This window comes from Biomphalaria glabrata, chromosome 9 (genome assembly GCF_947242115.1).
Source record: "Biomphalaria glabrata chromosome 9, xgBioGlab47.1, whole genome shotgun sequence".
NCBI lineage: Eukaryota > Metazoa > Mollusca > Gastropoda > Planorbidae > Biomphalaria > Biomphalaria glabrata.
This window is the reverse complement of record NC_074719.1, coordinates 21,485,317-21,512,695: the sequence shown is the minus strand read 5'-3', so window position 1 is coordinate 21,512,695 and position 27,379 is coordinate 21,485,317. Positions and strand designations below refer to the sequence as shown.

General features: G+C 36.7%; 3 protein-coding genes across 11 annotated transcripts in view; all 3 read left to right on the top strand.

Moving 5' to 3' along the window:
* The window catches only part of LOC106073755 (glutamine synthetase-like), a 72,629-nt gene extending 65,464 nt beyond the window's left edge, over positions 1 to 7,165 (top strand). For all 9 annotated transcript variants that reach the window (XM_056041234.1, XM_056041235.1, XM_056041237.1 and 6 more), the window contains one exon: positions 5,433 to 7,165. In XM_056041234.1, coding sequence (XP_055897209.1) covers positions 5,433 to 5,631 — 199 coding nt within the window. In that variant the 3' untranslated portion in view covers positions 5,632 to 7,165. The remainder of the gene's footprint in view (positions 1 to 5,432) is intronic.
* Positions 7,166 to 12,444: 5,279 nt separating this feature from the next.
* Positions 12,445 to 16,725, top strand: LOC129928369 (uncharacterized). The gene is made up of 2 exons (XM_056042585.1): positions 12,445 to 14,543; positions 16,722 to 16,725. Exons 1-2 carry the CDS (start codon positions 12,550 to 12,552, stop codon positions 16,723 to 16,725), a joined length of 1,998 nt encoding a protein of 665 aa, XP_055898560.1. The 5' UTR covers positions 12,445 to 12,549.
* A 6,088-nt stretch (positions 16,726 to 22,813) lies between these two features.
* LOC129928368 (uncharacterized) lies at positions 22,814 to 27,094 on the top strand. The gene is made up of 2 exons (XM_056042583.1): positions 22,814 to 24,912; positions 27,091 to 27,094. Exons 1-2 carry the CDS (start codon positions 22,919 to 22,921, stop codon positions 27,092 to 27,094), a joined length of 1,998 nt encoding a protein of 665 aa, XP_055898558.1. The 5' UTR covers positions 22,814 to 22,918.
* Positions 27,095 to 27,379: the final 285 nt, after the last annotated feature.

Sequence of the window (27,379 nt, the reverse complement as noted above, 5' to 3'; positions counted from 1 at the left end):
ATTCAGAAGAAAAAAAATATTAAAAACAAGAAGAAAATGTCAGGCGAGCTACCGCAAGATGCCGGACTCACTGTTGAAGAAGAGAAAAAGAGGTTCATTCTTAAGTGCATTGATCGTGTTTTAACGCTGAGGTTCACCTCCAACTGGAAGCAATCATAGATGTAGAAGATACATTTGAAGCAATCAAACCAGGAATATTTTCATTCAACAACTGAAGAATTATTGTAGATGTCAGTTTCAAAATATTTGCGTATATGATGATGTTACAAAAGGCGACATTCAAACAGAATGAGAAGAGATCTCAAGGCAGTAAAAGATATTCCACTTGAAAATAAGAATTGACAGTGCGCGATATAGGCTACATTCTACTAAGACTTTAAAGAATATCTCTAAATAATTTGACAAAGCCTTCGACCGTTTCTTACCATCTGCATATGTTTAAAAACATATGAAAAGGAATTTTTAAAATTAAAATTAACAATTTTATGAGTCAAAGGAGCAAACGACACGTTTACAACGGAAAATTTTATTAAAAATGAAAATCGTGAAATACATTAAACCTTTACAAAGTGAATGATTCGTTGTCAAGCTTGAAATGCAGAAAAAACAACAAGTGTAATTTACATGCGCCTGCGCTGTTACACAATTGAACAGTATTATATGGTCTGGATGTGGATGCGTTAACCTGTTTGTTTTGTCTGTTAGTGTAAGTGAAAGTATAATCTGAATAAACCACACAAAAAAAAAAAAAAATAGATTAATGGCAATGTCTTCGATTCCGTAGTTTAAGGATACGTGCAGAGTTTCACATGACTACACAAACCTTGATAACTATAGATAAATTGTAATCAACAACTGAATTTTAAAATTTCATAGACACTCATTTTATAGTTGTTGAACAATCAAATAACGTAGGTAATCAAAAACTATATATATTAAAGTGCAACAAACAAATGAAAAAAAAAATTAGGATTTCTTAAAAATGGGGGGGGAGGGGGGGACACCTTGAGCTGACCGCACTGAGTGACACCCACCCTAGTGACGCCACTGCCTACATGCACTCATTCACTCACTCGTTCACTTGCTAAACCCAGGGTTTATGGGCCCAAATAATGTCTCCATTTCTTACAGACAGGTGCCAACGTATCTCCATCCAGTTTTTCTTCTGATAACCTGTTCCCTCTTAGGTACCCTAGAGAATGATTTAGGCCTAGGAATCCAATTTCAAGGCGCCCAATAAATATTATAGAAATATAGAGCAAGTACCATATTAAGTTGACCCGAACTAAGGGAAGTCACAAATAAAATGTTTTACTTTTGAATTACGGCACAGAGTTACGCAAAGTAATAAAATCTACATTTCATTTCTCTGTTTAAAAACTTGATAAAACTGATTCATGTGTACATAGTGTAATAGTTAAGCTGGTCTTTTTGTTCGTTACATAAGATTTTATAATTATATTCTATTATTCCCGATCTTCAATGACATAGAATTTCAAGAATATAGCGTGCGTGTACAGGTTACATTTACTTGGTTTGAGCTCCGTTCCCGTCCAACAAGTTTATTTCGAAGACATTTTTCGAAACAAAAAAATATCATTTTATTTTTGAATTAATTTGTTATCTAAACATTTGTAAATTGTAAACTATTCAGCGTCCCTTTGTAACAGCTTTTAAGTAACTGATTTGTAGCTACTGTATTATATTAGACATATAGTTTATCCCTACGTTTACAACAATGTTTAGAGAATTTCCAGCTCATGGTGCGCAGGGTTACTGTTTGGTCTACGCATGATCTGTTTGTTTGTTTTTGTCTAAAACTGGCCTGTTCAGCCCTCAGCTTGGGATCTACTAGATTCTTCATTCTAAGAGAACACGATGACTTTCCTGGCTCCAAAAGAAATGTGATTCGTCTATAATTATTACAGTTGCCCAGGTCACCCTTTTTGGGAAACTCTTCCTTATCCTATATCCTTTCAAAAAGCTGGTTCATTCCAGGTCTGCTTACAATGCATCTGCTGGGATGTCATCAATGCCTGCTGCCTTTTCATTTCTGTGATAGCCCTCTCAATTTCTTCTCTAGTAGGCTAATCACAGTTTAGTGTGAGATCACACATGGCTGGCTATGTTAGGGGGAGATTCGGGGGTGATGGTCTATTCAAAAATTCCTGGACAAATTCCACCCCGTCTATTCATCTGCGTTTCAAAGATATTAGTTGTGTTGCCCTGTTTGTATTTTACAGGTCTTTCTGGCTTGTTAGTTCTAAAGGCACTGGCGGATCCAGGGGGGGGGCGGTAGGGGCGATCGATCGCCCCCCCCCCACTCGGCCGACCCCCCCCCCCCCGAAGGGGGGGGGGGGCGGACGAACGTTAGTATAGGATTCACACAATTTGTATACGAATTTATTACTTATGTTAAAAATATATACTAATTATTTATATTTCAACCTATTTTTAGATTATTTCGCCCCCCCCCCCACCTCTAGTATGTTGGCCGATTTGGTGGGGTGGGGGGGGGCGATGGTATCAATCCCGCCCCCCCTACACTTTCGAGTGGGGGGGGCGGTCCAATTTATTGTTAGAAATCACAGCCTGCTAACACATTAATTAAATATCTATATCCTTGTAACTTGTTATTGATATTTTACCGATCTTTATATTATGTCGTTCCCTGTTTGCCGATTGGTGGGGGGGGGAGGGGCTAATACCTCTTCTGCCCTTCCCACCTAAACCCTTTGAGTGGGGGGGGGCGGTCCGTTTTTATGGAGAAATCATAGTTTGTGAACAAAATTAGTTGAATTAATATATAAATTTTATATTATGTCGCTCCCTTTCTTGTATTTTTGCCGATTCGGTGGGGTGAGGGGGGGGGCGATTGTATGTACTGCCTTACCCACTCTAGCCCTCTGAGTGCTGGGGGGGGGGCGGTCCTATTTTTGTGGAGAATCATAGTTTGTGAATAAAATTAGTTGAATATCTATATAATATAAACTACGTATTGATATGTGACCCATTGTAAATATGTCGTACCACACCCTAATCTCAAATTGTTTCATTAGTAAATTTAATTGAAAAAGGGTTGTACCAGGTGGGAGGGGCGATACATGCAATCGCATTTCCCCCATCGGACAAATCAATACTTTTTTTTTTTATATTATAGTTAAGAAATTACAAAATGTAAAAAATCTGCCACTAATATAATTTATATATACTATAAATTAAATTCGTATATCGAGTCGCCCCATACCTATTCTTTAATGCCAAATGCAATCTTTAGCAGAAATTAGTAAAGGAGCGAGGATTAATCGTTTTCATTTTTACCGCCATTCCCATTTCCAGACAGAGTTTTTGTAATTTCACACGAAGTTATCATAAGTATTTTAAGCAAGACTTTGCATTGGAAAAGTTAGAATTCAAACGAAATTTTTCAGTATAAGAGTCATGATTGAGATGAGTTCTAAACTCAAATAACGTTTTCATAGTCACCTTTTCCCAACCTTTACTCAATCTGATATTTTTCTAGCTAAATAAATTTGGGACTATAACTCACAATTTATAGAAGAGTTTCCTTGAATACTATTTATCGAATAAGTTTTTTTTTCGGCGGCGATCCTCAAAGCAAAAATCTAAATACGTGGGGTATCCTATCTTTTCAAGGAACAAATCGGTTTTATTTGCAATGTATTATGGGCCTATAAATTCAAATTTTTCAAGTACAACATTATTCGAAAGGTCGTTTTTTAATAGTATGAATAATGAGCTTCAGGTCAGGAGAATGCGTTTCTGCAGTGAAGAATGCAAGAAAACGCTTTTGGCGTCGGGGCTTCGCCCCGAACTTCATTTATGGGTAATGAGTTGTAGATGTCAGGAGAATGCGTTTCTGCAATGAAGAATGCAAGAAAACGCTTTTGGCGTCGGGGCTTTGCCCCGTACTCCATTGATGAATAATGAGCTGTACTTGTCAGGAGAATGCGTTTCTGCAGTGAAAAAAGCAAGAAAACGCTTTTGGCGTCGGGGCTTCTCCCCGAACTACACTGTGAAGAATGAGCTGTACTTGTCAGGAGAATGCGTATCTGCAGTCAAAAAAGCAAGAAAACGCTAATGGTGTCGGGGCTTCGCCCCGAACTCCATTGATGAATAATGAGCTGTACTTGTCAGGAGAATGCGTTTCTGCAGTGAAAAAAGCAAGAAAACGCTTATGGCGTCGGGGCTTCGCCCCGAACTTCACCAGAGAACTTTATAGCGCTGCCCCAGTTGTTTTGTTTTTTGCCGAAGGTTGAGAAATGCTGCTTTTTTTATTCTCATATTTATATATATATATATATATATATATATATATATATATATATATATATATATATATATATATATATATATATATATACATATATGTGTGCGTGTGTGTGTGTGTGTGTGTGTGCGCGCGCTGTATGCACGTTTATGCGTAGGGTTAGGGTTTACTGGGCGTTAGGGTTAGGGTTTGGAAAAAAATCGCCCCCCCCACTCCAAAGTTCTGGATCCGCCAGTGTCTAAAGGTAACGGTAATTATCCTGGGTCCATGGGCTTCACATCTAATTAATGACTTCTGTGCTTGGGTTAATAACATAAGCCCTACTCCTTGTGTGTGGGGGGGGGGGGGGGGGAGGGGTCAATCTCCTCCTGCCCAGAATACAATAAAAATTCTGCTGACGCCAGTCGAAGCTGCCCGGCTTGGATCCAACTTGTTTCACTAAGGTCCAATACTGAGATTTCTTTCTCACTTATGCTGTCACCTGAATTGATTTTCATTTTCATACATGGTCTTCACATTCCATATTTATATGTATTGGTTTCCTGGTTGCTAGAAGAATATTCAGCTTAGCAGTTTCCTTTCTTTCATACTTTGCTTCATGATTCTAGAAGATCCTACTGCTCCAAGCACAAAGTTTTCAATTATCTTTTGCTGGTTTTCTGTAGATGTTTAATTTCCACTCAGCAGTACATATTCTTTTGATCTTATCTATCTTCCGGTTAATCTATATTTATAAGGTGTATTTTTTAAGCCCTACCTTGTGAAAGTTCTATTTTCTTTTGTAAAATGTTATACATGTTTTGGATGTTCCTTCAGAGTTGAAGACAATCTACATCCAAATCCAAACCTCCCGTAGGACCACAGGGAATGGCAGCATCAGGAGATGAACGCGAAATACTTGAGACGACCGAACGGCAGTCTAGAGGGCATTCCTCAACACCAGGCAGCTATAGGTTCTGTGCATATACTCTGTGACTTATATATACACGCTGCGTATATGTAAAATATCCGAAATCTTTGAACCTTCAAAATCAAAATTGGTTCTTCGTTTTAAACGTTAGTATTGTAAATATAGTTTAGTGACTAGTTAGCCCAGGAAAAAAATGAATTAACATTGTTATTTCATTGTATTTCATCACAGAATACCCAGGCAAGTTGCATTGGAGGGAAAAGGTTTTCTTGAAGATCGGAGACCTGCTGCCAACTTTGATCCCTACCTTGTGACCGATGCTCTCGTAAGAGTTGTCGTTCTTGGCCATGAAACACTACAGAACCCATATGCTGAACCAAGGGTGGTCAAGTTGGCAGTTGATTTAAGCAAAGTGAAGTTAGACGATTGACCTAATTAACGTAAAATTAGACGATTGACATAACCAAAGTGAAATCACACGATTGACCTAACCAAAGTGAAATTAGACACTTGACCTAACAAAAGTTTGAAATGATTGCCGCGAGAAATGTGATTGGGTGTCTTTCTTTTTTTTTGTTTTGTTTCGCATCAGTGACTCGTTGACCAAACCATTCGCAGTTTTACTGTAGCCAGTAGATAGCATCACTTAAGTAGATAGTTGAACTGCATTTCATAGACAATGACGTTCTATAAGGGTGAATGGAAACAAGTTCTACAATTATTACATCTACATTTATGTTTCAATATGATTATCAATTGTGTGTCTGTTCCTTTTTCTCACAGTAGATTATAACTTTTTAAAATTAATATTTTATGATTTAGAAATTAAGTATATATAAGGCAATCCCTATTATATATATATATATATATGAGTCTAATAGGAAATGAACGACATCTAATCATTGGCGTTTATATAAAAGAAATGACTTATTACTTATCTACATGCATATAATGAAGACATCCAAAGAGATATGTGAGATATGATTATTTCCCTGTGCGGTATAAGTGTACTTTAAAAAGTTGGTTCTATATGATATTAATAATAACACTTAGTCTTTCAGGACGACCCAGATTCTATATACTTCATTTGTAAACAATGATATGAAATACAGTTAATTAGTTTTGGTTATTATAAATTACTAAATCTGTTGACTAAAGAATAAAGAACCTGTTTGCCATGATGCACGTGTTCACAGAGTGTTAGGTAGCAATGGAAACATTAATATCATGATTACATTACATCTACATTGTATAGACCAAATGCATATTAAATGCCGGAGTGTTAGTTCTAAACAATAGCTCTTTCTATTGTCGCCATCTTGTCAATGAGGTTTTACTTTATGTTTGCTTTGATTTACATGCTAATTCAATTTTTATCAGGTTCTACTGATAGATATATTGTCATACGTTTTTTTGGGGTTTCAATTGATATTTTAATGTAACCATGTTTGACTTATCTCCCATGAATTCCTTCATCATTTATTGGAATGCTTGTTGAATTTAGACTTTGAAGTGTGCAATGGAATGGTGCTGTTTGCCCCGAGTTTTATATAAATTTGTTTTATATAAATGTTGTTTTTGGATTTAAGATTAAGATCAGTATAATGATATTGCGCTTGCTGAAATCTTTCAGTTGGATCTTCTTTCTGATAATGAAACTTCAACTGTAAAGTTTTGAAACTATTCTTTTTTTTTTTTAAACTAGAAAAACGTAATGGCTCTTCAGTTAAAAAGATCTATACATTCTTTGTAGGGAACATTCATTGGGAAAAGGTACAAAAAATTCAAATTGAAAGTTCACAAATTTCGTTTCAGTCAAGATCAGTGGCGTAGCAGCCATGGCGTGGGGGAGTGTGCCCGGGCCTAAGATTACTAAAGAAAGAAAGTTTATTAAGAAGAAGTAAAATCAATGAGTGTTATGAAACTATTAAGCCACCAGTTACTGAATGGTTTTAGATGAGGTTAGTACATACTATTGAATGTCATTTTATAATTGGACTGACACGTGCAGGATGACTCACATTGTTTGTATCACACTACATGGGTGGGGACACTATCAAATTATGGAACCCGGGCACACAAGTACCTTGCTACGCCACTGATTACGCTGCGATTGAACTGCAACTCGTTCGAAGACTTGAGAGTTATTCTTTCTATGTAAAGCATAGCGCTTGAAAAAGGTAGCATACCGAGAGTGACAGCGTTTCTTTAGAACAAGGTTTTAACAGTGTACATGGACTTGATCAATCATTAAGCCAGTGGAAATGTCCGTTACTCCGTTTGTTGTGTGTAGTACGTAGACCAACATGCAGAGCTTTAGTCAGACTAGTCATAAACTTAATTATCTGTCATTCTTGGTTACTAGATACCATTGTTCAGTCAGAATGAAATCTAAATGTAATTCTTTCTGTAATTGTGCTAACAAAATTTACATAGTTTTATATCAGATTGTTAAATGGCAGCCAGTGAATCTAATTAAAACTGATATGTACAGTCAAAACTCGATCTGCTGAGAATGTTTAACTGTGATAGAAAAAAAAAAAGTTTGTCCCAAGCACTTATTGTGCACATCGCCCCAGAAAAACCCAAGCAAAACCCAAGCTAATTTTTGTGTATGAATATTGTTTCAAAAAATTATGGGATCTTTGTTCCCTCGTCTACAGCTATTTTGTATGTGATATATTTATGCACCCTACACGTTCGTATTGTCATGAAGGTCACTGTGTGCTTCTTTGTGTAACCCGTTGGATCGACAGTCAGAACTGCGGCAGGCGTTGTCAGGTAGAACTGCATGTTAGCGAGTATCTGAACAGATTTAGTATAACAAAATGAAATGATAACACTTTATGCGCGTATTGCACAGTCCACAGCAGCCCTTTCAAAACTTAAAATAATGTCCAACCTGTGACAGCAGCTGCGAATCAAGGATTGGCCTCTTTAGTTACAAGGGAAAAGATTATCTCACGAGACGTAAAATGCCACAGAATCGAAGAGAGGCTGAACTTGGAACTTTAAAAGAAACAACCATCATTGTAACAGGATTCGTTTGTGTGTGTGTGTGCACGTGTATTTGAGTGCTATTGTGAGTGTTTCTGCAATCTATGCTATAAAAGTGTGCAGGTATGTGGATGTGTTGGTGTGTAGATCTATGCCATATATAAGAGAATGGACAGATAACTTGTTTATATATCTCTTGGTGTCACAATCACACTATCCACTGTAGATCTATGCCATATATAAGAGAATGGACAGATAACTTGTTTATATATCTCTTGGTGTCACAATCACACTATCCAGTGTCTGTATAAAGTACATGAGGAGTAGAACAAAACTCAATACAATACTATTTGATGTCATAGATCTTATTGTTTTGTGATGTGTGAAATAGATGCAGTAATTTTTTTTTTTGGATTTATTTCTATAAACCTTTATTTTATATGTCTGTCATTATTGAATAAAGCTTTTTTTTTTAAAAAATAAAGGATTCAAGTTTATTTATTTCAATTCATTCAAACATCGCATAAAACTCAGTGTTATTTTGAAGGACACAGTCTTGCTTCAGCAGATGCTATAGAGTGGCATTTTTCTTCTATTCTACAAATCATCGACAAGACATGATAACTTTTTATTTTCGCCTTTTTTTCAACACATTTATATCTGATGGATCTGGGTGTTATAATTCTGATTTTATGGTTGAATAACACTCAAAATATACTCACAAAAAACTTTTTAAAAATTAGTACAGTATTCATATATCTCATGACTGGAGGAATATGCTTCGTTTTTCTGTATAACACAAAATTTTTCTTCTATTCTACAAATCACAAACAAGACATGATAACTTTTTATTTTCGCCTTTTTTTCAACACATTTATATCTGATGGATCTGGGTGTGGTGACTGAGTGGTAAAGCACTTAGCTTCCGAAGCGAGAGGTCCCGGGTTCGAATCCTGTTGTAAACTGGTATTTTTGATATTCGGGATTCTTAGGACACTCCTGAGTCCACTCAACTCTAATGGGTACATGCCATTAGTTGGGGAAAAGAAAAGGCGGTTGGTCGTTGTGCTGCCTACATAGCACCCTCGTTAGCCGTCAGCCATAGAAACATGATCTTAACATCGACTGCCCTGTAGATCGCAAAGTCTGAAAGGAGCTACTTTACTTTTACTTTAGTCACTTTAAAATGTCTGTACGTTACCAGGCAAACGAGATGAGACTGGATGTTTTCTTTTAAGATTAACTTTTTTTTGTGTGAACTTCTATCTTTATCTAGCTTATTATCTCAACTGTTTCTTATTTAGAGATTAACATCATGAAACACAGATGTATTGCTTGTAAATATAGACCCACTTTTCTTAGTGAGTTTTTTTGTTGACCATAAGATTCTCAACTCAGCCTTGTTTTAAACCTTTCACAACTTTATTTTAGAATTTCAAAAGATATATCTCTAGATTTGGATCCTCTTATAATGGCTTTAATTCTGATTTTATGGTTGAATAACACTCAAAATATACTCACAAAAAACTTTTTAAAAATTAGTACAGTATTCATATATCTCATGACTGGAGGAATATGCTTCGTTTTTCTGTATAACACAAAATTAATTAATGACCACTAATTGATGAACTAGTTTGTTGTGTGTTTTTTTTTTTTAAAGATTCATGTATTGTCATCGACTAGGAATAATTGTGCAAAATTTCAACTTGATCCGAGAATAGGAAGTGGAAGAAAAAACGTGCACAAAACGTATTAAGGGAAATAACTCCACATATTTAACCACAGCTATCAATACGTAGCATTTATTTCCTTTTTTCGATACCAATCAAAATAATTAATAACCAATAACTAATTAACTAATTGGTTATTAGCGGGCCCCCGTAAGGGGACAAGCCGCTATTAGGTTTGTGAAAATGTCCGTCTGTCCGTCTGTCACACTCAGATCTAGAAAACTAGAAGAGAAATAAAAAATATATTATTTCACCATGCGATGCGGCTTGAAAAGTTTAGGTGCAACGGCTACTTTCGGTTTTCTAAAAGCAAACCGTTTAATTATGCAAGCGATTTTTTCATAAAAATACACCAATTCTAAAACAATTACGTAAATGTAAGAGCGCAATGTTACAATATGTTAACAAAGTAAAACACTCTTTTGTGTATTTTCTGTATCACTAAGTCAAATATATTTATAAAATGTAAAAGAAATGTTTACAACAAATATAAATAATAGTTAAAGGTGTTTTTTCTGGACAACTAGCTGCTAAAATTAAAAGAAAACATTTATGTTTGCTTATAGAGGCTAAGAATGCGGTTTGTATGTAAAATTCACGCACATTTTTTAAAATAGACTTTTTATGCAGCGACTTTCGTGAGTAGCGTAACGCCGCGGCTTTTTGAAGTGCTAAACTAATTCCTTAAAATTTTTCAAATAATCAGATTTTATTTATTTTTTGTTTAGTGCCCCCATCTGGATAAAAGCCGCTTATTTTTGTGCATTTTGTCTGTTGGTCGGTCTGTTCGTCACGTATAGATAAAAAACAACAATAAACGCTATTGAAAATCTGATTTAACCTTTAATGTTCCTTCCAAAACATTGCAATAGTTTTAAGTATCTATAATAGATTGTTCAGGATGTTTTGTGAAAAAAACAAATCAATGCCAACGAATGATTCTTGGCCCTTCCAACTTATATTACATGTAATTTCCGTGATATGAACTATGAAGTTGTTCCAGAAAGTTTTATAAAAAAACTAATGTCAAACGATTATTTAAAATAGTACCATTGACTTACATTACGCTTATATTCTTGGACAATAAGTCACTATAGTTTAATTATCGATATCCAAAAGTTCCGTATTTTCAACTTAAAACAAATTTATGTCAAATGACTTTTTTTTTTTCAAAAATATCGACAATAGGTTGCTCAGGATTTTAAAATCAGAAAGTAATTTACTAGAAACGATTATTGAAAAACACTTTTTAAACTTATTTTACATTGAATTTTCTTGCTGAAACATAAGTTTTTTTTTTTTTTTATATGTAAAGAATGTTCCGGATTTGGTTTTGAAAAAGAAATCAACTTACATTACTTAAATTTTCTTACAAATCGTCGCCAAAATTGTTCCGAATTTTATATGAAAAATCTACTAACACAAATAACTGTTTGAAATCCCTCTTCTAATAAATAAAACAAATAATCCTCTTCTCATTTACTATTCTCATGTTCCGGATTTTTATGAAAAACATTCTAACTCTATTTATGTAAAATCGCACTTACGTCGTATATTACATTTACTTTTCTAGCTAGACGTTTTAAAATCTAATTAACGTTAATTTTATTTTCCGATTTTTAAGGAAAACAACTTCCTAACACCAAAGTATGGTATAAAAATCTCTCCACAAGGTTAAGGTACATCTAATTTTCATATGAGACCATTTCAAAAATTTAATTAACGGTATTATATTTATCTAAAATTCTCTTTTTCTCTCACTATATACACAAACATCCGGAACAATCTATTATAGATACTTAAAACTATTGCGATGTTTCGGAAGGAAAATTAAAGGTTAATCAAATTTTCAATAGCTTTTAGTTTTTTTTGTTTTCGATATTAACATGACGGACGGACAGACTGACTGACAGACAAAACGCAAAAAGAGAGGCTTTAATCCTAGTATATATATATATATATATATATATATATATATATATATATATATATATATATATATATATATATATATATATATATCTTTAAATGAATACTATTAGAACTCTATTTAATTGTGACGTGATGAAATTTTGTTTTCTTTTGACGTCATATGAATGAATTCTTTAAATGCAATGCTAAAAGAACTCACTCGGTGCACCAATGTCTATGAACCCTCGATAACTGGCTCGTATTAAAGAAGACATTTTTTAGTCTAACTAGGCCGTGTGACGTAGGGGATTTTTTTCCTTTGACGTCATATGGAATAAATTCTTGAAATGAAATGCTAAAACAACTCGGTATAGTAATGTTTATTAAACTTCGTTATCTGACTCGTATTTAAAAAAGGCATGATAGCTAGTGTGGTGAAATAGTTGCTATTTGTTTATGTTTGTGTAACGTCGTGAGAATGTGTTCACAACATTGATTTAGTGTGCTACAGTCCAAGTCTCTTTCGTCAGTTCATGTGTCGTTCTAGTTTAATAAAGCCTTGTTTTAGGTTAATCCTCAGTGTTCGTTATTTCTTATTACAATTTATTAAACTAGAAATTTTCAATTCCATGGATCTATGTGCCTCACGTATCTTTTTGGGATTTTCGTTCAACACTATTCTCAGTCTGTAAGTAAAAGTAGTAATACAAATGGAACGTCTATTTAGGCCAAAAGAGCTAGACATAGAGCCTAGCTCGCCATCGGCTGCCGAGAAGTGGCTGCACTGGCTGAGAACATTTGAGAATTTCATCTCCTCAGTCTCTCATTGCGAGATTGACAAAAAGAAATTACTAGAAAACTACGTTTCTTCGAGCGTATTTCAGTACATAAGTGAGTGTACAACGTTCGAAGAATCAATCAAAGTTCTACAAAATGTCTACGTGAAGCCCAAAAGCGAAATTTTTGCACGGCACATGATAACTCTTTGTCGACAAGAGAACGGACAAACCGTTGACTCCTTCCTACTTAAGCTTAAAAGTATGGCCAAAGACTGTGACTTCAAAGCTGTCACCGCTGAAGAACACAGAGATATCTTCGTAAGAGACGCCTTCATTACTGGACTGGCTTCAAACAGCATAAGACTGCGACTCTTAGAGAAATCTACTCTAACTCTACAGTGCGCCTATGAAGAGGCAAGACAACTCGAATATGCCCATAACCATGCCATGGCGTATAACATCCACTCTGAAACTCCCTGTGGAGCTAGCGCCGACGAGGAGAGCCTTTCTCCAATGACAAAAGTAGAACACGAGGTGAGTGCGGCGACTAGTAAAAGATGTTTCTTTTGTGGAAACAGCCCACATCAACGCTTTAGATGTCCGGCCCGTGACGCTACATGCAACTTGTGCGGTAAGAGGGGCCATTTCCAGAAAGTCTGTAAATCGACCAGGCAGACACTCAAATCTACAACCTCAGCCATAGTGAAAGCAGATGATGACACGTCTCGGACTACAACCGTTGGATCTTCCTGGGCATCGACACCAGCGTCCGGTCTTACTAAATCTACTATTTCAATACTCGTCAATGGAGTACCATTGAAGGCTCTCGTAGATACGGGGAGCAGTGAAAGCTATATATCTTCTTCAATTGCTAAAAGGTACAAATGGAAATTAGAAACGTCCAGAAACAGAATCTACATGGCCTCTACACATCTTTCTCGCACTACTCACGGCCATATTTTCGCTAAAATAAAGTACAAAGATGAACAATATGAAAGTGTTAAGCTCTCACTACTAGATGGACTAGTATCTGATGTAATCTTAGGGCTAGATTTCATCAGCCAGCACGAAAAACTGATGATCCCATTTGAAGGAAAACGAAGCACTCTCCAGGTCTGTACGCTGAAAGCTGCACGAGTTGAAGCCCCTCGCCTCTTCGCTAATCTGGCTCCTAACTGCCATCCCATAGCCACTAAATCTAGAAAATATTCTATGCCTGACTCCAAATTCATTCAAACTGAAATCAAGAGACTTCTATCTGACAAAATTATTGAGCCTTCCACGTCCCCGTGGCGAGCCCAGATAATTGTAACAACGAATGAAAGGCACAAAAAGAGAATGGTTATCGACTATAGCCAAACCATCAATCGATTCACTTACCTCGACGCGTATCCCGTGCCAAAAGTGGATGAACTGGTGCAGGAAATATCTAAATACTCAATGTACAGTACATTTGACCTCAAAAGCGCTTACCACCAGATACCTATCAGGGATGATGAAAAGCAGTACACGGCGTTCGAGGCTGGTGGAAAGCTTTATCAGTTTTGCCGCATTCCTTTTGGAGTGACAAACGGAGTCGCCGCATTTCAAAGGACGATCAACACAATAATTGAGGAGGCAGGGCTACAGGACACGTTCGCTTACGTGGATAACGTTACCATCTGCGGACTTGACTCCATTAGCCACGACCAGAATCTACAGAGATTTCTCAATGCCGCTAAAAAGTACGGTATCACCTTCAACAATGATAAAAGTGCTATTGCGACTAATAAAGTATGCCTCCTAGGCTACGAAATCTCACAAGGGCAATTAAGACCAGACCCCGAAAGATTTCAAGCATTGAGAAACCTACCTCCACCACAAGACATGAAATCACAAAAGCGGGTGATTGGACTACTGTCCTATTATTCTCAATGGATCCCAAATTTCTCCAACAAGATCCACTTATTGGTGAACAACAAAGCCTTTCCTCCCCCTGAACAAGTACAACAAGCTTTTAAACAGCTAAAACACGAACTTGAAAACGCTGCTGTGTCGACGATAGACTACAATCGACCACTAACAGTCGAAACAGATGCCTCTGACATCGCGATTGCCGCCACTCTTAATCAAGACGGCCGTCCTGTCGCCTTCTTTTCAAGAACACTAACTAATAGTGAACGCAGGCACTCAGCAGTGGAAAAGGAAGCATACGCTATCGTAGAAGCCCTGAGAAAATGGCAACATTACCTTATCAGTAGACCCTTCACATTGGTTACAGATCAACGCTCAGTGTCTTTTATGTTTGACCAGCAGAACAAGGGCAAGATCAAAAACGAAAAGATTCAAAGATGGCGACTGGAGCTTAGTTGTTTCCAATATGACGTCGTATATCGACCCGGGAAACAAAACGCTGCGGCGGATACCTTTTCAAGGAACCACTTTGCGTCAGCAATGACTGGAGAAGACCTCAAACTGTTACACAACAACCTCTGTCACCCAGGGGTCACGAGACTCCTCCATTTCGTTCGGACTAAGAACTTACCTTTTTCCTGCGAGGACGTCCGCAAAGTGGTAAACCAATGTAAAACTTGCGCTGAACTGAAGCCTAGATTCTTCAAACAGTTTTCAGGCACCCTCATCAAAGCTACCCAACCATTTCAGAGAGTAAGCATTGATTTTAAGGGGCCACTCCCATCTGCTACTCACAATAAATACTTATTAACAATGGTGGATGAGTACTCACGCTTCCCATTTGCCTACCCATGTCCCGATATGTCCTCATCCACTGTCATAAAGTGTTTAAATCAGCTGTTTTCCTTTGTTGGGATGCCAGAGTACGTCCATTCTGACAGAGGTACGTCCTTTATGTCGAGGGAGGTGCAATCCTTTCTGCACGAGAGGGGAATAGCTACAAGTAGAACAACAGCTTTTAATCCTTCAGGCAACGGACAAATTGAACGACTAAACAAAACTCTATGGAACGCTGTTACTTTAGCACTGAAAGACCTCGATCTCCCGATCTCGAGATGGGAGCTTGTCTCGAACCAGGCCCTATACTCGATTAGATCATTACTATCTACGGCAACAAACGAAACTTCACATGAGAGAGTTTTCCGGTTCAACCGGAAATCCTCCTTCGGGATATCTATCCCCACTTGGCTATCTAGCCCAGGTAGAGTGTTGCTGAGAAGAGAGAACCGATCTTCAAAGTATGATCCTCTCACGGAGGAAGTCGAATTGCTGATGTGCAACCCCCAATATGCTGTCGTACGGTTGCCCAGCGGTAAAGAGGAGACGGTCTCTCTAAGACGCTTGGCTCCCACCCCCTCCCCATCCACAACAACAAGTGAACCTTCGTTCTTCCCTCAGGGTGAGGATAATGAATATCCTCCAGAAACTCAAAACACGGAAGTACCAGTCAACACCCCTACGGTGATACAAGAAAGGAAAGAACCCCTGGTAGGCTCTGAGGACCTCCGAGCGCTTCCTCTTGAAAATACCCCACTTGACGCTCAGGAACTCACTAGTGACTCCCAAACTGTAGAACAGAATAGTCAACCCCGTTACAACTTGAGAGAGAGAAGAACCAGACCGAACTATAGAGTCTAGAGTTGTTCCTTTATTGCACTACCTATGCTCTACATAAACTGGCATTGTTTATCTCTTGCTACTGATACTAGAGTTTACTTTTCACTTACTTACGTACATGTATACTTACTACACTATTTGTTAATATTTAAAACAGAAACTAGTAATTGTTTATAAGTCATACAACAGATACTGGTTTTTAGGTTTCTTTGCATCACCATTCACTATTGTTTACTAGAGAAATTAATATTTCGACACTATTTATTGATCTATTGTATTACAGGCACTGGCATTCTATTTTATTTATGCTATTGGCCTACTATATTACTATACTTGCTATTTTAATTCTAGGCGGGGTGAATGTGGTGAAATAGTTGCTATTTGTTTATGTTTGTGTAACGTCGTGAGAATGTGTTCACAACATTGATTTAGTGTGCTACAGTCCAAGTCTCTTTCGTCAGTTCATGTGTCGTTCTAGTTTAATAAAGCCTTGTTTTAGGTTAATCCTCAGTGTTCGTTATTTCTTATTACAGCTAGATTAAGATCTAATCTAGATTTTTAAGCCTAGATCTGGATTTATATTCTAATTAAAATTGTTGTAGAGTCTAGATCAAGAATTTCTAGGTCTAGTTTAGACTGATATTGACTAGATCAAAATATAGAATTTCAATTTCTAGACGTAGGCCTAAGTGTAGAATTTGATTTCCAAACGTCTAGATAAATATACTAAAACTAATCTATTATTTTTAAATTTAATGTTGCATTCAGTCTATTGATAGATTACTAGGATTTTTTTATTGCATAAATCTAATCTAAATTACATCTAAATTATTTCAAACTCATATTATAGATCTAGATCTAGTAGATGTAGATCTTAAGATCTGCTAAATCAGAAATTTAGTTTATGTAGATCTCCACAAATACAAAACAAACCTATTGTAATATTGGGTGATAATGAGCCAGATATTTTTCTATATCTTAAACAGTTCACCTGACATCACAAAATTGTATCAATTGAATCTCATTAGAATGGTAAGATTTTTTTTACCATTGATAAATCTAAGCTGGGCCTCTATTGATAAGAGACAAGATAATTATTTATTCGACATCATGACATGAGATAATGAGTGGATCTTCAAATTTGAACCCCCCCCCTCCCCACCCTCACAACGGCACTGTGTGGAATAAATCTCTCATGAAGTAGGCCTATAGTTCTTCACAAAATGGTAGCTGTGTTTGAGTGATGTTAGGTGCTTTTTTTTTAAATTAGTCTATTTAGTAGGCATACAAATCTTTGTGTCATTACCAGCATTGATGGTAAAGGTAACTAGACAACTGATGGTAGATGGCAAAGGTAACTAGACAACTGATGGTAGTTGTATACAAACGTAATATAATTGTGTTTAAATTTTCTTAGCTTCAAAAGATAGAAAAGTATTTGATGCATCTTGGTGTAAAGATCTCAGAGTGTTCATTCTGTCAGCTTGTTGTTTATGGTTGTGCCTGGTTATTCGTATTCTTGCACTTGGTCTACGATTTGATTGTTTATCTGAATTTCTAGATAATGCAGTCCATATAAGGAGCGCTGGTTTGAATTGTGGGTAGGCCTCTATAATAGTTCATATATGTCATTATGTGTGTGTGTGTGTGTGTGTACGTGTAAGAAAGTAATTCGTACCTCGTGTTAAAACGAGGCTCACAGATTGTTGCTCAAGAGCGGGAATATACAAGGTTACAAAGACAGTTTGTGTGGAAACACAAACTTAAAATCGGCCCCCGAAGTGGTCCACCCAGGCAGGCTTCAATATTTTCAGAAAGAACATCCAAATGATATTATATCAAAGACAAATGAGAGATAAGAATGGAGAAAGAAGGTTGCCCCAATGGTGCTGCAGATCAAGGGATAGGTCAGTGGAGTAGCTACCAATGTGCGGGTGGTGCGGGCCGCACAGGGCACCAAGTGGAGAGGGGCACCAAAATTCCCCCAGTGTGTATTAATTTCCTATTTCCCTGAGCTTTTCAGTAAAAACGAATAATTGTATGGACACGAACAAACATAAACTACTGTATTTTAAACATGAACTAACGATTTATAAACTAGTCATGTCACTATTTTGTTTGAACCAATAGCCATCAGGTCTTTAAAAGAGGCATCAGTATTGGAGGTAAAAAGCTAACTAGTGTTAACAGCTTCAAATACCTCGGAGCTATTGTCTCAGATGAGCGAACAAAACCCGAACTATTGGCCCGAATAGCACAGTCCACAGCAGCCCTTTCAAAACTTAAAATAATGTCCAACCTGTGACAGCAGCTGCGAATCAAGGATTGGCCTCTTTAGTTACAAGGGAAAAGATTATCTCACGAGACGTAAAATGCCACAGAATCGAAGAGAGGCTGAACTTGGAACTTTAAAAGAAACAACCATCATTGTAACAGGATTCGTTTGTGTGTGTGTGTGCACGTGTATTTGAGTGCTATTGTGAGTGTTTCTGCAATCTATGCTATAAAAGTGTGCAGGTATGTGGATGTGTTGGTGTGTAGATCTATGCCATATATAAGAGAATGGACAGATAACTTGTTTATATATCTCTTGGTGTCACAATCACACTATCCACTGTAGATCTATGCCATATATAAGAGAATGGACAGATAACTTGTTTATATATCTCTTGGTGTCACAATCACACTATCCAGTGTCTGTATAAAGTACATGAGGAGTAGAACAAAACTCAATACAATACTATTTGATGTCATAGATCTTATTGTTTTGTGATGTGTGAAATAGATGCAGTAATTTTTTTTTTTGGATTTATTTCTATAAACCTTTATTTTATATGTCTGTCATTATTGAATAAAGCTTTTTTTTTAAAAAAATAAAGGATTCAAGTTTATTTATTTCAATTCATTCAAACATCGCATAAAACTCAGTGTTATTTTGAAGGACACAGTCTTGCTTCAGCAGATGCTATAGAGTGGCATTTTTCTTCTATTCTACAAATCATCGACAAGACATGATAACTTTTTATTTTCGCCTTTTTTTCAACACATTTATATCTGATGGATCTGGGTGTTATAATTCTGATTTTATGGTTGAATAACACTCAAAATATACTCACAAAAAACTTTTTAAAAATTAGTACAGTATTCATATATCTCATGACTGGAGGAATATGCTTCGTTTTTCTGTATAACACAAAATTTTTCTTCTATTCTACAAATCACAAACAAGACATGATAACTTTTTATTTTCGCCTTTTTTTCAACACATTTATATCTGATGGATCTGGGTGTGGTGACTGAGTGGTAAAGCACTTAGCTTCCGAAGCGAGAGGTCCCGGGTTCGAATCCTGTTGTAAACTGGTATTTTTTATATTCGGGATTCTTAGGACACTCCTGAGTCCACTCAACTCTAATGGGTACATGCCATTAGTTGGGGAAAAGAAAAGGCGGTTGGTCGTTGTGCTGCCTACATAGCACCCTCGTTAGCCGTCAGCCATAGAAACATGATCTTAACATCGACTGCCCTGTAGATCGCAAAGTCTGAAAGGAGCTACTTTACTTTTACTTTAGTCACTTTAAAATGTCTGTACGTTACCAGGCAAACGAGATGAGACTGGATGTTTTCTTTTAAGATTAACTTTTTTTTGTGTGAACTTCTATCTTTATCTAGCTTATTATCTCAACTGTTTCTTATTTAGAGATTAACATCATGAAACACAGATGTATTGCTTGTAAATATAGACCCACTTTTCTTAGTGAGTTTTTTTGTTGACCATAAGATTCTCAACTCAGCCTTGTTTTAAACCTTTCACAACTTTATTTTAGAATTTCAAAAGATATATCTCTAGATTTGGATCCTCTTATAATGGCTTTAATTCTGATTTTATGGTTGAATAACACTCAAAATATACTCACAAAAAACTTTTTAAAAATTAGTACAGTATTCATATATCTCATGACTGGAGGAATATGCTTCGTTTTTCTGTATAACACAAAATTAATTAATGACCACTAATTGATGAACTAGTTTGTTGTGTGTTTTTTTTTTTTAAAGATTCATGTATTGTCATCGACTAGGAATAATTGTGCAAAATTTCAACTTGATCCGAGAATAGGAAGTGGAAGAAAAAACGTGCACAAAACGTATTAAGGGAAATAACTCCACATATTTAACCACAGCTATCAATACGTAGCATTTATTTCCTTTTTTCGATACCAATCAAAATAATTAATAACCAATAACTAATTAACTAATTGGTTATTAGCGGGCCCCCGTAAGGGGACAAGCCGCTATTAGGTTTGTGAAAATGTCCGTCTGTCCGTCTGTCACACTCAGATCTAGAAAACTAGAAGAGAAATAAAAAATATATTATTTCACCATGCGATGCGGCTTGAAAAGTTTAGGTGCAACGGCTACTTTCGGTTTTCTAAAAGCAAACCGTTTAATTATGCAAGCGATTTTTTCATAAAAATACACCAATTCTAAAACAATTACGTAAATGTAAGAGCGCAATGTTACAATATGTTAACAAAGTAAAACACTCTTTTGTGTATTTTCTGTATCACTAAGTCAAATATATTTATAAAATGTAAAAGAAATGTTTACAACAAATATAAATAATAGTTAAAGGTGTTTTTTCTGGACAACTAGCTGCTAAAATTAAAAGAAAACATTTATGTTTGCTTATAGAGGCTAAGAATGCGGTTTGTATGTAAAATTCACGCACATTTTTTAAAATAGACTTTTTATGCAGCGACTTTCGTGAGTAGCGTAACGCCGCGGCTTTTTGAAGTGCTAAACTAATTCCTTAAAATTTTTCAAATAATCAGATTTTATTTATTTTTTGTTTAGTGCCCCCATCTGGATAAAAGCCGCTTATTTTTGTGCATTTTGTCTGTTGGTCGGTCTGTTCGTCACGTATAGATAAAAAACAACAATAAACGCTATTGAAAATCTGATTTAACCTTTAATGTTCCTTCCAAAACATTGCAATAGTTTTAAGTATCTATAATAGATTGTTCAGGATGTTTTGTGAAAAAAACAAATCAATGCCAACGAATGATTCTTGGCCCTTCCAACTTATATTACATGTAATTTCCGTGATATGAACTATGAAGTTGTTCCAGAAAGTTTTATAAAAAAACTAATGTCAAACGATTATTTAAAATAGTACCATTGACTTACATTACGCTTATATTCTTGGACAATAAGTCACTATAGTTTAATTATCGATATCCAAAAGTTCCGTATTTTCAACTTAAAACAAATTTATGTCAAATGACTTTTTTTTTTTCAAAAATATCGACAATAGGTTGCTCAGGATTTTAAAATCAGAAAGTAATTTACTAGAAACGATTATTGAAAAACACTTTTTAAACTTATTTTACATTGAATTTTCTTGCTGAAACATAAGTTTTTTTTTTTTTTATATGTAAAGAATGTTCCGGATTTGGTTTTGAAAAAGAAATCAACTTACATTACTTAAATTTTCTTACAAATCGTCGCCAAAATTGTTCCGAATTTTATATGAAAAATCTACTAACACAAATAACTGTTTGAAATCCCTCTTCTAATAAATAAAACAAATAATCCTCTTCTCATTTACTATTCTCATGTTCCGGATTTTTATGAAAAACATTCTAACTCTATTTATGTAAAATCGCACTTACGTCGTATATTACATTTACTTTTCTAGCTAGACGTTTTAAAATCTAATTAACGTTAATTTTATTTTCCGATTTTTAAGGAAAACAACTTCCTAACACCAAAGTATGGTATAAAAATCTCTCCACAAGGTTAAGGTACATCTAATTTTCATATGAGACCATTTCAAAAATTTAATTAACGGTATTATATTTATCTAAAATTCTCTTTTTCTCTCACTATATACACAAACATCCGGAACAATCTATTATAGATACTTAAAACTATTGCGATGTTTCGGAAGGAAAATTAAAGGTTAATCAAATTTTCAATAGCTTTTAGTTTTTTTTGTTTTCGATATTAACATGACGGACGGACAGACTGACTGACAGACAAAACGCAAAAAGAGAGGCTTTAATCCTAGTATATATATATATATATATATATATATATATATATATATATATATATATATATATATATATATCTTTAAATGAATACTATTAGAACTCTATTTAATTGTGACGTGATGAAATTTTGTTTTCTTTTGACGTCATATGAATGAATTCTTTAAATGCAATGCTAAAAGAACTCACTCGGTGCACCAATGTCTATGAACCCTCGATAACTGGCTCGTATTAAAGAAGACATTTTTTAGTCTAACTAGGCCGTGTGACGTAGGGGATTTTTTTCCTTTGACGTCATATGGAATAAATTCTTGAAATGAAATGCTAAAACAACTCGGTATAGTAATGTTTATTAAACTTCGTTATCTGACTCGTATTTAAAAAAGGCATGATAGCTAGTGTGGTGAAATAGTTGCTATTTGTTTATGTTTGTGTAACGTCGTGAGAATGTGTTCACAACATTGATTTAGTGTGCTACAGTCCAAGTCTCTTTCGTCAGTTCATGTGTCGTTCTAGTTTAATAAAGCCTTGTTTTAGGTTAATCCTCAGTGTTCGTTATTTCTTATTACAATTTATTAAACTAGAAATTTTCAATTCCATGGATCTATGTGCCTCACGTATCTTTTTGGGATTTTCGTTCAACACTATTCTCAGTCTGTAAGTAAAAGTAGTAATACAAATGGAACGTCTATTTAGGCCAAAAGAGCTAGACATAGAGCCTAGCTCGCCATCGGCTGCCGAGAAGTGGCTGCACTGGCTGAGAACATTTGAGAATTTCATCTCCTCAGTCTCTCATTGCGAGATTGACAAAAAGAAATTACTAGAAAACTACGTTTCTTCGAGCGTATTTCAGTACATAAGTGAGTGTACAACGTTCGAAGAATCAATCAAAGTTCTACAAAATGTCTACGTGAAGCCCAAAAGCGAAATTTTTGCACGGCACATGATAACTCTTTGTCGACAAGAGAACGGACAAACCGTTGACTCCTTCCTACTTAAGCTTAAAAGTATGGCCAAAGACTGTGACTTCAAAGCTGTCACCGCTGAAGAACACAGAGATATCTTCGTAAGAGACGCCTTCATTACTGGACTGGCTTCAAACAGCATAAGACTGCGACTCTTAGAGAAATCTACTCTAACTCTACAGTGCGCCTATGAAGAGGCAAGACAACTCGAATATGCCCATAACCATGCCATGGCGTATAACATCCACTCTGAAACTCCCTGTGGAGCTAGCGCCGACGAGGAGAGCCTTTCTCCAATGACAAAAGTAGAACACGAGGTGAGTGCGGCGACTAGTAAAAGATGTTTCTTTTGTGGAAACAGCCCACATCAACGCTTTAGATGTCCGGCCCGTGACGCTACATGCAACTTGTGCGGTAAGAGGGGCCATTTCCAGAAAGTCTGTAAATCGACCAGGCAGACACTCAAATCTACAACCTCAGCCATAGTGAAAGCAGATGATGACACGTCTCGGACTACAACCGTTGGATCTTCCTGGGCATCGACACCAGCGTCCGGTCTTACTAAATCTACTATTTCAATACTCGTCAATGGAGTACCATTGAAGGCTCTCGTAGATACGGGGAGCAGTGAAAGCTATATATCTTCTTCAATTGCTAAAAGGTACAAATGGAAATTAGAAACGTCCAGAAACAGAATCTACATGGCCTCTACACATCTTTCTCGCACTACTCACGGCCATATTTTCGCTAAAATAAAGTACAAAGATGAACAATATGAAAGTGTTAAGCTCTCACTACTAGATGGACTAGTATCTGATGTAATCTTAGGGCTAGATTTCATCAGCCAGCACGAAAAACTGATGATCCCATTTGAAGGAAAACGAAGCACTCTCCAGGTCTGTACGCTGAAAGCTGCACGAGTTGAAGCCCCTCGCCTCTTCGCTAATCTGGCTCCTAACTGCCATCCCATAGCCACTAAATCTAGAAAATATTCTATGCCTGACTCCAAATTCATTCAAACTGAAATCAAGAGACTTCTATCTGACAAAATTATTGAGCCTTCCACGTCCCCGTGGCGAGCCCAGATAATTGTAACAACGAATGAAAGGCACAAAAAGAGAATGGTTATCGACTATAGCCAAACCATCAATCGATTCACTTACCTCGACGCGTATCCCGTGCCAAAAGTGGATGAACTGGTGCAGGAAATATCTAAATACTCAATGTACAGTACATTTGACCTCAAAAGCGCTTACCACCAGATACCTATCAGGGATGATGAAAAGCAGTACACGGCGTTCGAGGCTGGTGGAAAGCTTTATCAGTTTTGCCGCATTCCTTTTGGAGTGACAAACGGAGTCGCCGCATTTCAAAGGACGATCAACACAATAATTGAGGAGGCAGGGCTACAGGACACGTTCGCTTACGTGGATAACGTTACCATCTGCGGACTTGACTCCATTAGCCACGACCAGAATCTACAGAGATTTCTCAATGCCGCTAAAAAGTACGGTATCACCTTCAACAATGATAAAAGTGCTATTGCGACTAATAAAGTATGCCTCCTAGGCTACGAAATCTCACAAGGGCAATTAAGACCAGACCCCGAAAGATTTCAAGCATTGAGAAACCTACCTCCACCACAAGACATGAAATCACAAAAGCGGGTGATTGGACTACTGTCCTATTATTCTCAATGGATCCCAAATTTCTCCAACAAGATCCACTTATTGGTGAACAACAAAGCCTTTCCTCCCCCTGAACAAGTACAACAAGCTTTTAAACAGCTAAAACACGAACTTGAAAACGCTGCTGTGTCGACGATAGACTACAATCGACCACTAACAGTCGAAACAGATGCCTCTGACATCGCGATTGCCGCCACTCTTAATCAAGACGGCCGTCCTGTCGCCTTCTTTTCAAGAACACTAACTAATAGTGAACGCAGGCACTCAGCAGTGGAAAAGGAAGCATACGCTATCGTAGAAGCCCTGAGAAAATGGCAACATTACCTTATCAGTAGACCCTTCACATTGGTTACAGATCAACGCTCAGTGTCTTTTATGTTTGACCAGCAGAACAAGGGCAAGATCAAAAACGAAAAGATTCAAAGATGGCGACTGGAGCTTAGTTGTTTCCAATATGACGTCGTATATCGACCCGGGAAACAAAACGCTGCGGCGGATACCTTTTCAAGGAACCACTTTGCGTCAGCAATGACTGGAGAAGACCTCAAACTGTTACACAACAACCTCTGTCACCCAGGGGTCACGAGACTCCTCCATTTCGTTCGGACTAAGAACTTACCTTTTTCCTGCGAGGACGTCCGCAAAGTGGTAAACCAATGTAAAACTTGCGCTGAACTGAAGCCTAGATTCTTCAAACAGTTTTCAGGCACCCTCATCAAAGCTACCCAACCATTTCAGAGAGTAAGCATTGATTTTAAGGGGCCACTCCCATCTGCTACTCACAATAAATACTTATTAACAATGGTGGATGAGTACTCACGCTTCCCATTTGCCTACCCATGTCCCGATATGTCCTCATCCACTGTCATAAAGTGTTTAAATCAGCTGTTTTCCTTTGTTGGGATGCCAGAGTACGTCCATTCTGACAGAGGTACGTCCTTTATGTCGAGGGAGGTGCAATCCTTTCTGCACGAGAGGGGAATAGCTACAAGTAGAACAACAGCTTTTAATCCTTCAGGCAACGGACAAATTGAACGACTAAACAAAACTCTATGGAACGCTGTTACTTTAGCACTGAAAGACCTCGATCTCCCGATCTCGAGATGGGAGCTTGTCTCGAACCAGGCCCTATACTCGATTAGATCATTACTATCTACGGCAACAAACGAAACTCCACATGAGAGAGTTTTCCGGTTCAACCGGAAATCCTCCTTCGGGATATCTATCCCCACTTGGCTATCTAGCCCAGGTAGAGTGTTGCTGAGAAGAGAGAACCGATCTTCAAAGTATGATCCTCTCACGGAGGAAGTCGAATTGCTGATGTGCAACCCCCAATATGCTGTCGTACGGTTGCCCAGCGGTAAAGAGGAGACGGTCTCTCTAAGACGCTTGGCTCCCACCCCCTCCCCATCCACAACAACAAGTGAACCTTCGTTCTTCCCTCAGGGTGAGGATAATGAATATCCTCCAGAAACTCAAAACACGGAAGTACCAGTCAACACCCCTACGGTGATACAAGAAAGGAAAGAACCCCTGGTAGGCTCTGAGGACCTCCGAGCGCTTCCTCTTGAAAATACCCCACTTGACGCTCAGGAACTCACTAGTGACTCCCAAACTGTAGAACAGAATAGTCAACCCCGTTACAACTTGAGAGAGAGAAGAACCAGACCGAACTATAGAGTCTAGAGTTGTTCCTTTATTGCACTACCTATGCTCTACATAAACTGGCATTGTTTATCTCTTGCTACTGATACTAGAGTTTACTTTTCACTTACTTACGTACATGTATACTTACTACACTATTTGTTAATATTTAAAACAGAAACTAGTAATTGTTTATAAGTCATACAACAGATACTGGTTTTTAGGTTTCTTTGCATCACCATTCACTATTGTTTACTAGAGAAATTAATATTTCGACACTATTTATTGATCTATTGTATTACAGGCACTGGCATTCTATTTTATTTATGCTATTGGCCTACTATATTACTATACTTGCTATTTTAATTCTAGGCGGGGTGAATGTGGTGAAATAGTTGCTATTTGTTTATGTTTGTGTAACGTCGTGAGAATGTGTTCACAACATTGATTTAGTGTGCTACAGTCCAAGTCTCTTTCGTCAGTTCATGTGTCGTTCTAGTTTAATAAAGCCTTGTTTTAGGTTAATCCTCAGTGTTCGTTATTTCTTATTACAGCTAGATTAAGATCTAATCTAGATTTTTAAGCCTAGATCTGGATTTATATTCTAATTAAAATTGTTGTAGAGTCTAGATCAAGAATTTCTAGGTCTAGTTTAGACTGATATTGACTAGATCAAAATATAGAATTTCAATTTCTAGACGTAGGCCTAAGTGTAGAATTTGATTTCCAAACGTCTAGATAAATATACTAAAACTAATCTATTATTTTTAAATTTAATGTTGCATTCAGTCTATTGATAGATTACTAGGATTTTTTTATTGCATAAATCTAATCTAAATTACA